The sequence below is a fragment of the Serinus canaria genome, chromosome 5, assembly GCF_022539315.1.
Source record: "Serinus canaria isolate serCan28SL12 chromosome 5, serCan2020, whole genome shotgun sequence".
In the NCBI taxonomy this organism is placed as follows: domain Eukaryota; kingdom Metazoa; phylum Chordata; class Aves; order Passeriformes; family Fringillidae; genus Serinus; species Serinus canaria.
Window position 1 is genome coordinate 57,088,684 of NC_066319.1, and position 13,183 is coordinate 57,101,866.

The following is a 13,183-nucleotide window of genomic DNA, read 5'->3' on the forward strand; positions in this document are numbered from 1 at the left end:
AAGTGCTGATTTTATAAAGTGCTGAGGAGGGAAATGCTGTCACCTCATTTACAAAGGGGACTGGAGGGACAAAGGGCCAGTCTCTTTAAAAGACTCCTGTTTGCTCTTGGGGGGTTACCAAACCCCCAAGTTTATACATTTTTTCCTACTGTCTGATTACTGCAGTAGTGCATAATATCTATTCCTCATTTTCCCTATGCTAAAATATAAAATATTTTAAAACTGCTAAAATATAAAAGTAGCACAGTCCTTAAAAAGGACTAAAGTTTTGTGACAGAAAACCAAATTTTTGGATTGAAAATTAAATTTCAGTGTCCCGGATCAAAATCCTTTAACAATAAACATTGGACACAGAACATGTCCCATAAGCTGAAACTTATATTGCTTCAATTTTATTTAGAAGCATTAAAAAAAACCAACTAGAATTTCCTTAAATTGGCAGTCTGGCACCTACACTAATACCTTCCCTTGGAGAAAAACTTGGTTCCCACAGAAAAGTGAGGGAGCATTTGTGCACTTCCACATGGGAAAAGGAGATAGAGTCCACCCCAGCCGTGAATTTATTCTGCCTGCATCAGCCAGAAACTTTAATGAACAGACTTTAGAGCCACTACATTTTTCTACTTTTATTTGAGTGAGTGAAATTACACACTGCTCCTGAGACATGCTACTGTTCATCGATTTACACTTTTTGCTACAAGGTAATTAGGACTTCAGGCACTGTTACTTATTCAGTCCTGGTGTCTGTTCAAGGCTGCCTATCTGTATCCCATCAAAACTGCTTATCCATCCTGTTAAGGAAAGAAGAAGGCAGCTTCTTCTAGAGGCTGCCTCCTAAAGGGTGTTTCCTCTGGATTTTCCCCCCTTTCCTGCAGCTGGGAATGTTCCATGCCCAGACCCCACATTCATAAATGATGAAGAAATTTAAAACCTGCCCTTGCTATTACCATGCAGTGACCCAGCATCCTAAGTACCCCTCAGGCATTCTGGCAAAGCTGCCAGCACCCCCTGCCTGGATCAAGACTTTTGAAAACATTTTGCTTTTAATCTCTGGCCCTCATCTTTCTGGGGAAGGAAGACACGGTCTGTCTCTGTGCTGAAAGGCAGCGGGTATTTACCCAGCTCCCAGTGCCAGCAGTGAATGTGACACCCTGCTGCTGGCCACAAAGGGCTGTTTTATTCACAAGGTGAATGCCAGGGCTGGGAGCTGCACTCTGCCAGCACAGGGAGGAGCAGGGTGAAGCCCAGGGACAGCGTTGCTGCGCTACCAGGGCTGGAAGTCACATGCCTGCTTGGGCTGGTGCCGGGTTCAGTGTGGCTCTGGGAGAAAACACTCACACGTGGTGATGCAGGGGAGCAGTGCAGCTTCCTGCAGCCAGAGGAGGATGCACGAGCTCCCAATGCACCAGAAAATTCCCAGCAACCAGATGGGAGTGTGGTGTAACAGCACCAGCACCTGAGTCCCGTCTGTGGCCACAGTCTGGGGTGCAGAAGGATATTTTTGTGTCATTTTTGTGGGCTGAAAACTTTCCTCCACTCCACTGTGGGACCCAGCCCTGTGGATACCTGCAGGCACTGTCCTGTCATGGACCTCTTCACCTGCATCTGCTGGAGGAAACTTGGGGATTTATTTTCCTGGTGGATTTCTTAACTCCTCACAACCTGCTGTGCCACATAGGGACCCCATCACATTAATAATGACTTTAAATTAGGGAATGAACACTCAGGATCCCAGGGGACAAATTTCCATGTGTGCTTGATGGCTGTGTGTCAATGTGACTGGGGAATTGCAGTCAGAAAACACAGACTAGGCTGTTAATATTTTTGTTTTGTTTCAATTTTTGGGTAATGAGATAGTCATTATTTTTCTTAATATAGCTCATAACGATATCAAGAATTACAGTAGAAAAAAATTAGTTTCATTCTTGGATCCAACTGAGCAAAAAGCAGAGAGAATTCACCACCCACTCCCAAATTAATAAAAAACCCCAACTATTCAACAAACCTTAAAAAAAAGAAAAAGGAGAGAAAAGTTTCTGATCTTACATTTTCTACACCTGAAAGTTAAAGTTTGGCAAAACTACAGCTAACTACATGTGGGTTGTTAGGATCAGCAGAACCCACCAGCCCCATGTGTGTATTTGTCCCCAGAACAGACTGTTGGTGACAGTCTGATGCTGTCATGTGTGTCCTGAGCCCATGCTCCTCTTGACTGAGGATTTCCCTGGTTAAAACCACGTTGTTGAGCCACTGCTCAAGCAGTGACCAGCATTGCCTTGTACCTCAGCTTGTTCTTCAGAATGTGATGCTTCTTTTAGAAGGAGCACCTGCACGGGAGATGCTGTATAAGGTCAAGCTGTCATTGCTGTGAGTCATCCCAGACAGGGACACGTTGTGCCTGTGCTCCCAGCCCTGGTAGAGGGACACGAGCTGCTGTGGAAACTGTTGGGTTGGTTCCTGTTGGAATTTTGGTTATTGAGAAGTTTAGATTTTTTGTGTTGATTGGTATTGACTTTGAAGAGAAGATTGTATTTGATTTGAGGTTATGGAGAAGGTTTTTAAAATTGAATGATAGAAAAACGATTATAGGTGTGTAGTTTGAATAGAAGTGTGTAATACTATATAGTAGAAAATAAACTATATATCATTAACTATAGTTTACCTATACATAGTTAAACTATATAGTAGAAAACTTAGAGTTTAAGATTTTAGACATAGTAATATATATAAAGTAAGATGGAGGTTTTAGGGTAGAGGTTAGTTTTTTTTGTTTTTTTTTAAATGGTTTGGGTAGTATTGTATAATTAGATAAAAAAGTAATTAAATTTTATGTATATAATTATATATTATATAGAATTATAGAATATATATTAGATATAGAATGGTATCATTATAGTATTGTATTATAGTATAAATTAGAGTATTATATTCTTGTATAGTATTATATAGTATATATTAGATATATATATACTTTATATCTAATATATATAGATACTATATATAGATGTATATAGATATTATAATACTATATATACTAGATATATAGTATATATTAATATTAGATACACTAGATATATAGTATATATTATATATACACTATCTATAATATATATAGATACTAGATGTATACAGATACTATACACTAGATATATAGTATATGTATCTAATATATACTATATATGATATGTAGTATACTACATATTGTATATTATGCTATATAGTATTTATTGCTAAATAGTCTATATTATATAGTATATAAATAGATAAAAAATCTAAGCTGCTAGAAAATAAGATTATTCATTTTTTTGCTTTTTCTTTTTTTTTTTTTTCTTCCTCCTGCACGGCAGAACCGTCCGGCTCCGAGTCGCAGGGCAAAGGCAGCCTGTCGGAGGACGAACTCATCAGTGCCATCAAGGAAGCCAAGAGCTTTTCCTTCGAGCCCGCGGAGGCGCAGCGCTCCGCAGCCGCGCCCGCCGAGAAGCGGGAGCCGCGCTCCAAGCCCGGCCGCGCTCCCGCCGCCCCGCACGGCGAGCACGAAGCCAGCAGCGCCGAGTCCGGCGACTCGGAGATCGAGCTGGTCTCGGAGGACCCCCTGGCTGCCGAGGAGGTGCTGCACTCCAACTACATGACCTTCAGCCACATCGGGGGGCCCCCTCCGTCGCCCGCCTCGCCCTCCATCCAGTACAGCATCCTGCGGGAGGAGCGGGAGGCGGAGCTCGACAGCGAGCTCATCATCGAGTCCTGCGATGCCTCGTCGGCCTCCGAGGAGAGCCCCAAGAGGGAGCAGGACTCCCCCCTGATGAAGCCCAAGGTCATGGACATTATCAAGGAGGAGAACAACTCGCGCACTGACGCCTCGGACTACGAGGCCGGTAAAATGACGGAGAGCAGGATGAACAGGGAGAACCTGGCGGAGTCCTCGTCCTACCTGAAAAGCTCCTTTGTTGCACCAAAAATAGGCGCCGAGCCCCCGACCTCTGCCGTCAGCACCGAGGAGCTGAAGGAAAGAGTAAAACTGAAGAAACCCATTGAAGAAACTGTTGTTAACCAAAGTAAAGTGTCTTCCAAGGACTTTGGCAAAAAAAGTCCGTTGGCTTCGTTGCTACTGCCGTTTTTAAATAAGCAGAAAGGTAAATGCAGATGTTGCGTTGGTTTTTGAAGTGCTGCTGAGAGGAGGGGGAGGGAGAGGCTCCTGTTCCTCGCAGGGGAGAGGTTTGAAGTGCGGAGCACTTCATGCAGGCACAGGATGCCCTCAGGTGCCTGTGACAATCCACGCAGCATCACTGACCTGCCCAACCTCTCAGGGAACAAATAAATACCAGCAAAAAAAGCGGCAATCTCTTAGGGAAAAATACCAGCAACAATAATTTTTAGGCTTAAGCATAGATGGTGTAACCCCAGAACTGTAAGGCTGATTTGTACATCAGATATATGGAGGACAAAAAGGAACAAATGATCATCCTACCTTTTAAATACTACTTGCCTTGTCCCAGGGGAGGGATCCTATCAGGGATGTGGTCCTGCACCTCTCAGAAGTGTAAAGATAAAGATTTTGAGGAAGCATTTATAAAAATAAGAGAAAGACTTGGAGGAGGAGAGGAGTTGGGTATGGTGAGTCTGGGTGTTTCTGGAAGTGTTCAAGGCCAGGTTGGATGGCCAAAAATTGATTTTGAGTGCAGGAAAGGCATGTAAAGGCTGTGCAAAGGAAAAGCCCACATTCAACCCAACACCAGGCAATCTTGCTGGTTGTGCTGCTGCCAGCCCAGGGGCTCTGGAGCTCTCTGGTGTTCTGCTGGGCGTGCTGACACCACGGCTGTGGCCCTGAATAACGAGATGGGGCACAGCAAGTGCGAGTGTGGTTTGCACAGCGAGCTCTGCTTAAGGTCTATTGCCATCCAGTGGCAATAACAAAAACGGGCAGCGACTTCCCAGCTCCCTTTTACTGGAGCAGTCAGGATCCGATGGAGTGGAGCTATTCCCACGCTGTTGATCAGCAAGCAGCCTCTCCTGCTTTTCCACGTGGTCGGAATGATGGTTTTGCTTGATGCACCCCGGGTTTGGCTTTGGCAGGAGTTGTGCAGTTGTTACCTGAGTTAGTGCTGCCAACTCCTCCTGCAGAGCACAGAGGGGAAGGCAGAGCTGCAGCCAAGCATCACTCCTGGCCTCTTCTCCCAGGGGTGGGCACAGCCCTGACACAGCAGGGCTTGGAGCATATCTGACTGTGGCACTGGAGGAAGGGAGGCTGCCAGCTCAGTTTCTTCTTTCTTTTTATTCCTTTTTTAAAATTATTTTATGCTGGGCTTGCACATGGCTTGGGCATACAGGGAGTTTCAGAAAAGACCTGCTGTCCTGGAGACATGAATCCTTTGGCACAGGGCATTTTACAAGGAGCCCAAAAGAAGCCTGGATCAAGGCAAGCTGAAGAGGAGCTCTTTGGCTGAGTCTTTCTATCTTATCTTGTGGTACCTTTTGGCCACTCTCTGCCAGGAGGACCTGGCTTACCTTGTGCTGGTGACCCACAGCCTGAGGACCTGGTCCTGGGAGGAGATCTCCCCTATGCTGGAGGATCATGTCTCTCCCCAGCCCCTCCTTCAGTGACAGAATTAGAAGACTCCTTGTTCTTCATCCATTTCATGAAACATGCAGCAGCTTGTTACCTCTCAGATCAGATGCCTGATGTCAGTATATATAAAAGAAAGGGATGTGGACATTCAAAGTAATGGTTATTTTAATTTTTTTTTTTTTTTTTGCTTTATGGCAGAATTTCACTTAAGCAAAGCAAAGCCCAGGCCTGGGGCTGTGGGCTGTCACTCACAGGTTGGATGACACAATGGGCAGGACCCAGGCCCCAGGCAGGATCCTGCTGGACACACAGTCAAACAAAATTAATCATTTCAAGTGCATTATTCTGCAGCACAGACTTGTGCCAACCTGACACAAAGCATCTTGATTTTGATGCCTTGTGAAAGGTTTTCACAGCACTGCTCCAGCCAACACCCTACAAGTGTGTGTCCTTACCACACACCCTGGGTGGCTGCTGTGGCTCTCAGCACCCTTGAGGGACACCAAGGTTCAGGGCCACCCATTTCTGTGTGGCATCCTGGTGCCTCTTAGGTAGTGTCACAGGCTGCAGTCAAGGTTTTGGGGTGACAGTGGCAAATTCTCTGGGTTGAAGAAGGTGTTTTCCCTCCTTCCTGGTGCCTCTTGTGCTGTCCCATGGTGTCCAGGGCTATCTCAGAGTGGAAAAGCACTAAGCAGTGTGGGTTTTTCCTCCATTTGGTGTCACAGACAAACTGATTTTACAGAGTTTCTCAATGATGTGGTTTTCCAGCAGAGATCTAGGAAAGACCTGAATTTGTTGGGAATGCTTTTTTGTTCAGCTAAACATCGTCTGCATTGAGTTAGCACATTCCTGCTGTTGGAGGAGCTGCTGGTGAGGCATCTTTCCATGGCAAGGGGATGTTTGGTTGGGTGCTTTAGCAATCTGAGGCTCATTTCTCATCTGCATGCTCTCACCAGGCTGGCTCTGCAATCAGCAGCAAGCCAGGCCAAGGCTTAAGCATACAGTGATGTTAGTTTAATATTTTAGTGCCATCTGCCGTAAGTGCCTCCACACTCTGGCCCATCTGTTTTCTGTGCTTCAGTTTGCTTTTTATGGGGCTCTGGTAGCTTGGCATCCTTTGGAAAGTCCCTGCTTGGAAAAGGTGTAGGGGAGAGGGATGTCCTGCCTGGGGGTGGAGTGTCCATACCTTGTGATGCTGTGGGAGGAGTGGGATAAAAACCTGTCCAGAGAAGTAAATGTGTGAACCTCGTCCTGGTCTTGCCATGAAATCTTGGAGTAGCTTGGTGAACCTCTGTGGTTCCTCCCACATGGAACCATTCAGGTGGGAAGGAGCCTGTGGAGGCTGCTGGTCCAACCCCCTGCTCTCAAAGCAGCTTGGTCAGGTGGATCAGGGCCTCCTCTGCCACCTCTGTCCATCCTCTCAGCCGAGGCAGAGCTCTGGGGGAGCTGAGAGCTGGAGTCTGCAGCTCTGGGTCTGTCCTGTGCTGCCGCCTCGGCGCCGGTGCCTGCGGGCAGAGCGGGGTCAAGGAGAGGTGCCACTCGATGCAGCTCAGACAGAGAGGGCTGGCAGGAGCTCCAGGGGGTCCCAAGAGCCCAACTCCTGGCCCACAGCCACGATTCCTGGTAGAACACTCTTGACAGATGCTTGTGACTCATTTGGAAAGGCCTCTGTTGGCAGATCCTCCGCTAGTTCCAGGTGTCTCTCAAAAACTGTTAAGTCTTCCAAACTTCTTTACTTTAGGCTAAGCAATTCTGGTTTCTTCATTTTCTTTTTCCCTCTGTGGTTATGTTTTTGAGCTTCCTAAACTGTCTTTTTGGTCTTTCCTACCATTGGGCCCCAACCATCACCTCCAGCCTCTGTGACTGCAGGAGTTTACCCCTACCAGCACTGACTCTTCCTCTGCCCATGGAGGAGGAGAGAGAACTTCCAGATACACATTTCTGCCCCACCTCCCCACTTCTGGCCATTTCATACAGTGACAGCTTGCCACCCACCAAGCTGTGATAACTCAGCCAGAGCTGAGCTGGAGGTGTGCAGGCCATGCTGGTGGCAATGAGCAGCGTGCATGCCAGTGGGTCTGTGCTGTGAAGGATTTGCCCTTCACTTTTTTTTCAGGAAGCAAGGAGTGAGTTTGGCCCCTTCTGGCCTCAGGAGTGGTTGCAGTGTCACCTGTCCCATCTGCAGAGGGGACACAGAGAGCTGAAAAATAGTCAAGTGCTGACTATGGAGTTCTTCCTAGAGTCCTGGGTTGATGGGAGCATAGCAGGGTCACTCAGAGGAGATGCCTGCACCGTGGAAAGGATCAGAACAAAGCAAAGAGCAGGGGATTTTCTCCCTAGAGAATGGTTTGCTTGGGCAGGGGCTGGGATCAGTGGTGATTACTGCAATAATCCCTCTCACAGTGAACACCATGTACATACCAGAGCATGACCTTTTTATGACCTTCAGAAATGTCTCAGTAAATCTCACCCCCTCATTCCACAACTTGTGTTATCCATAGCCTGAGTACTAATAGGTGAAGCCTCATGCTTCACCTCTAGCATCTCTTTCTTTCCCTGATCTTTGTCTCTGTTGGTGAAAATTACTCCCCATCTATTGGGTAAGGTCAGACTTTTAATGCATGTGTGTCAAAGCATCTTAAACACAGTGACTGGATGCTCAGAGGGGCTTTTAAAATTGGGTATAGCTGTAAAGTGGGAGGATCACATGTCCTCTCCTGGGACTGCTGTCTACTCCACTGCCTGTGAGTGTTAAGTACTGAGCTATAAAAAATTATAGGCTTTATCCTCCTGTTTTTATATATCTTCCCTTCCAGAGCAAGGGACAGGCTCTGAAGAGCTGCCATCAGTTGCAGCACTCAGACAGAAGTGTAGCTTTCTGACAGATATGACACAAGATGGGGTTTATAAAATCCTCCTGCCAGATCAAGATTACAGAGTGACCAGCAAAAAAGCAAACAAACCAACCCCAGAAAGCCACTTGTTTAACTGTATGCAGGGAGCTGATGGTTGTGCCAAGTGTTTCAGTGTCCAGGCCAAGCACAGAGAGTTGGGAGGTGTCTGTATATCGATGCCAGGAGCCTCCAGTACAGGGAATAATGTGCTCTGAATCCATGATTCAGAAAGGCTGAACAAATGCTTGAATAAGCTATACTATATTACACTAATACCATATTCAATTACATCCTGAAGAGATACTATACTGAAAAGATACTAAAGAAAAACCTGTGACTGAAACAGCCAGGACACAGCTTCTTTTCAATTGGCCAAGGGATCAAAACAACCTTCCAATAACCAAATCACTTTGGGTGAACAATCTCCATAACGCATTCCACATGTGCAAAACAACAGGGGCAGTGAATAGAGATAGGAATTGTTTTACCCCCTTCTCTGAGGCTCTCACTGCCTTCCCCAGGAAAAATCCTGGGAGGGAGAATTGTGTCTCTCTCTGTTCAGAGAATGTGAATACCACATCTGTAGACAAACAAGGACCTGCTAACAAGAGGAATGGAGAGAAAAGATGTGTTATGTGCAAAGACTTCTCTCTGGGAGTGCACAGCTTCCTGTATCCATGTCTGTGTCCATGCCACACCAAGCTGAGCACCCAAAGTTGGCTCAGTTCTGCTCCTAGGAAAGGCTGCAAGGAGACAACTGCTCTTTTCATGAGTGATTTTTCTGTTATTCAGGCACACCTCAAGTGCAGCATCACTCATCGTTTAAACACATTTTAAGAGCCAAAATCTTGACACAGATTCCCTTTTGGTGTTTCTTTGTGTCAGGGATCCATGACTCAGCTTTCAGACAAGGCTGTGACACTGACCATCTGATGGTGGCCAGATTTTGCAGATGCCTGGATGTAGGGATGCTTTGCCTGGATATTCCAGCAGATCTGAGAGATGTCATAGACAGAGAAACATCTAGCACCTAGGAGACAGCAATAATAGCTTTTCTTTGGCTGACACAATATACAGTGAGAGGTGATGTTTACTCCAGGCATACAGAAACAGGAAAAAACCCAAACCCTAACTCATAAATAATGAAGGGGTGAAAGTTATACAACCTGTAAGGTTTTCTGTAAATTATTATATATTAATCACATTAATATATATAATATGTATTTGTATCATAATAATATAATTAATAAAAATAATAATTACATAATTCTGATAGTTATTATATATAATATATCAATTATGTATTAACATTATTTTATGTTATAATAATACATAATATATTGTTAAACATTAATTATATTCATGTAAATTATTATTATATTAAAATAACTTGATTAGAATCACTGAATGGTTTGGATTGGAAGGGATCTTAAAGATCCTCTTATTCCAACCCCCTGCCATGGCAGAGACATCTTTTGCTAGACCAGCTGGCCTTGAACACTTCCAGGGATGAGGCATCCATTCCAATTCAAGGTTTCAGCTGAGAAGGTGCTTAGGGAAGTTTATACAGTGGAATACAGATTAGGTGAAGGACAAATCCAAATATTTTTCTTTGGTTAACACAGAGTATTTTTTTTATTAATGCAGTTTTCTCATAAATTTAGTGTTTTGCAGGCAACTCCTGGAATGTTTTGTTTTCTTGTCTAGAAATGCTGCTTCTTAACCTCTGCAATTCTCTGTGAGCTGGGAGTTATGTTTTTTCACCAGTTTTATTGATTAATTCATTTGAAGAGTTTGGACTAATTTCAGGTCAGATTTAAATTTAAGATTAAGCTCCAGTGATACTAAATATATTTCTAGGTCTCAATGAGAGGTGTAATACAAGTTCCTGAACCTGTTGGCTCTAATTCCTTGGATGTTCAGCAGAATAAGCAATTCCTTGGGTATTGCTGTTTGTGTCTGGTGGATACCATGAAGTTAAAATTAATGTATTTGACTGTAGTGAAATGGTGGGCATGTGATAGATTTCCATTGGGGATAAAACCTGGAGGTGGATATTGATTTTCCTGGTGTTTTTCCTTAGCTTCCAAGGGTACACTGCTGATTGGGACATAATAGCTATATTGACTGAAAAGGGGATTTATTTTTTTGTTTTCCTTGGGGAGCTGTTGAGTTCATGTCAGTTCAGAACAATATAGAAATTAAGGGACATGCAATGATCCAGCACTCAATACAAAGTGCTTGAATTGCCCCTGAAGGAAGCATCTCGTGTCCTTGTTACTTCAGCTCTTCATCTTACTTTAGTTACCACCTTCCTTTGTTTTATTCTTTTGCAGTATTTTTTTTTTTCTAACTCTCCTGACCTTTACACAACCTGGGCAGTTTAGTCTGCTATTTTTTTTCCAGAGTGATTTCACAAATACCCTCTTTCCCCTCTGGCTCTGAGAGCAGCTCAGTGGTTTCATGAGAACTGTTGTGGTGTGAGGTCACTCCGGTGTTCTGGTCCTGCTGTGTTTCATTGGTGTGTGAGAAATACAAACAGCTGTGGGAAAAACCCCTAATGCACACAGAAGACAGGTTGGTTTTGTTTCCAGTAATCTCCTGCCCCCACCTGAGGTCTGCCAGATGCAAGCCTGCCAGTGGTGGGGATACATGGGGATGTCAGGGTTGCTTAAATCACCTGTAGAAATGAGGGTGAAGGTTTGTCTTTTCGGTGGTGATGACCAATTTCACAAGTTCTCTGAGTCTGGGAAGGTCCAGCTGAGCCTGATTTTTGAAAATTTGGCATGCAAAGCTACTTGTGCTTCTGGAATAGGTGTTTTCCCACTCAAGATGGCTGAGAGATTATTTCCTGCATGTTCAGGGCTCAGAAGACACAAAACATGACAGACTTGCAGCCACCTTACACAGCAGTGAATTTTTTGTGGGGGAAAATCCCTGCCAGTTGGGTTGCTCTGGTGCCAGAACCTCTCTTTTTGGGGTTTTTGGGGTTTATCTTCCTTGCAGCTTCTACTTGACTCCCTGTTTGAGTCTATGCTCTGAAAGCCCTTTGCTATCACTCTCCCAAAAAAAACCTTTCCCAGCTGGTGCCAGGAGATTTTATAGGGAATTAGTCCCCCAATACTTCCCTGCAACTTTCCAACATCACTGGAACAGATGTACAAGATTTCTCCCAGGTCATATCAAAAGAATTCACAGCTCAGTTCAGGAGAGTGCAAGCTACAGTGAGAGGTGACCTCAGGAGTCCTCTGAGCTGGGGTAACTTGAGAGGAACTAGAAGGACACAGATAATCAGAATTACCTTTGCAAAAAAGCCATGTCTTACAAAGGGAGATATAAGGCTTCCAAGGCAGCATATTGAGCTTAAGGATTTGTCATTAAGCTATCCAGACTGCCAGGTAATGCAGGAATCTCAGTAAAGACTCTCCTCTTTCCAACTGGATCCTAAGGAATAATTTTCCAGGGAAACAGATTTTGATGTTGCTACATCAACCATCTGTGATGAGAGCAACACATTTCCTACAAATGAGAAAAATGTAATTTTTAAAATAACTTCTTATAGTAATAACTTCTTATTAGTAGAGCAGTAATAATAATAATAAATAATAATACTACAATGTTATTAATAAGAATAATGTAATAACAATGAGTTCTATATAGTATAACTTCTTATTAACTTCCTTTTAATAGCTTCTTATCTTTTGAATAGAAGGTGCAACGAGACTGCAAAATTCAAGGGATAAAATGAGTTCAGATTTCCAGGGTTTGGTGCCACCCTGGCCTGGCTGGTACAAGCTCTCTGCCTTGCTTGGTGCTACTTGGGACCCACAGTGGTGTAAGATCAAAATCCAGCCTCTGACAATCCCACAGACACTGTTTTCTGAGCAACTCCCATCAAAGCAGCCCAGGATCTCTGCTCACTCAGTGTGTGCTGTTGGCAGAGGCAGGCATTGCACAGACAGGTTTTTCTGCTCTCTTTTAGGAATAGGGACAGTTCCTTACAGAGGAGTGTGTGAGGAGGTCCTTGCATGCATCCTCATGAGATGCTGATAGCATCACCAAAGCAAGGTCTGTATCTGAGCAACCAGCAAGGGAGGGGAGCCTGAAGAAAAGCCAGCAGAGATTAATAGCCAGGATTTCTGAAGGGTACTTGGTCAGCCAATGTAGCATTGAAAGACTGAAACAAAAACAGCTGGGCTTACTTGCTTAGGTTAAGTGCAAGGGTTGTTCCAAAGAATTGGAAATTACTTCCCAAAGAGGGAGAACAGGCTGTCTTCCCTGTTGGCCTGGGATTCCTGCTCTGGAGCTTTGCTGCTGCAGAAACAGGGCCATGTTTCACCCTTAGCTGAAAGTGAAAGGCTTATTGCTCCAACCAGGGAGTGATAAATGAGTGGGATTTAATAACAGCCGTAGTGGCAATTGTGCCCTTCTGAAATGAGCACTCACCTTGCCCTTCATGTACACAATCACTGCAGCTGGATGTCACACACTGACTCCACCACACGTGCACATCCCTTTTGTCTAGAAAAGCTGCTGGAAAAGGATGATATTGGCTAATTTATTGTGTGAGTAATTGATTTGTTGGGTGTGATGAATTGCTTTCACTGCAGGAACACACAACAAAACGGGGAAATTACCTCAGTTTTTTCCTGAATTCTGGTTTGTGAGGTCATCCTTATTGCGTGGTTATTGAGCTTTATATCCAATAGATGTCTGGTAAAAAAAT

The 13,183-nt window shown here is 44.4% G+C and overlaps 1 protein-coding gene across 1 annotated transcript in view; it reads left to right on the forward strand.

The window, feature by feature from the left end:
* RTN1 (reticulon 1) overlaps positions 1 to 13,183 on the forward strand; it is a 120,604-nt gene that overhangs the window by 71,791 nt on the left and 35,630 nt on the right. Inside the window, exon 3 of the mRNA XM_009101654.4 lies at positions 3,348 to 4,130. Coding sequence (XP_009099902.3) covers positions 3,348 to 4,130 — 783 coding nt within the window. The remainder of the gene's footprint in view (positions 1 to 3,347; positions 4,131 to 13,183) is intronic.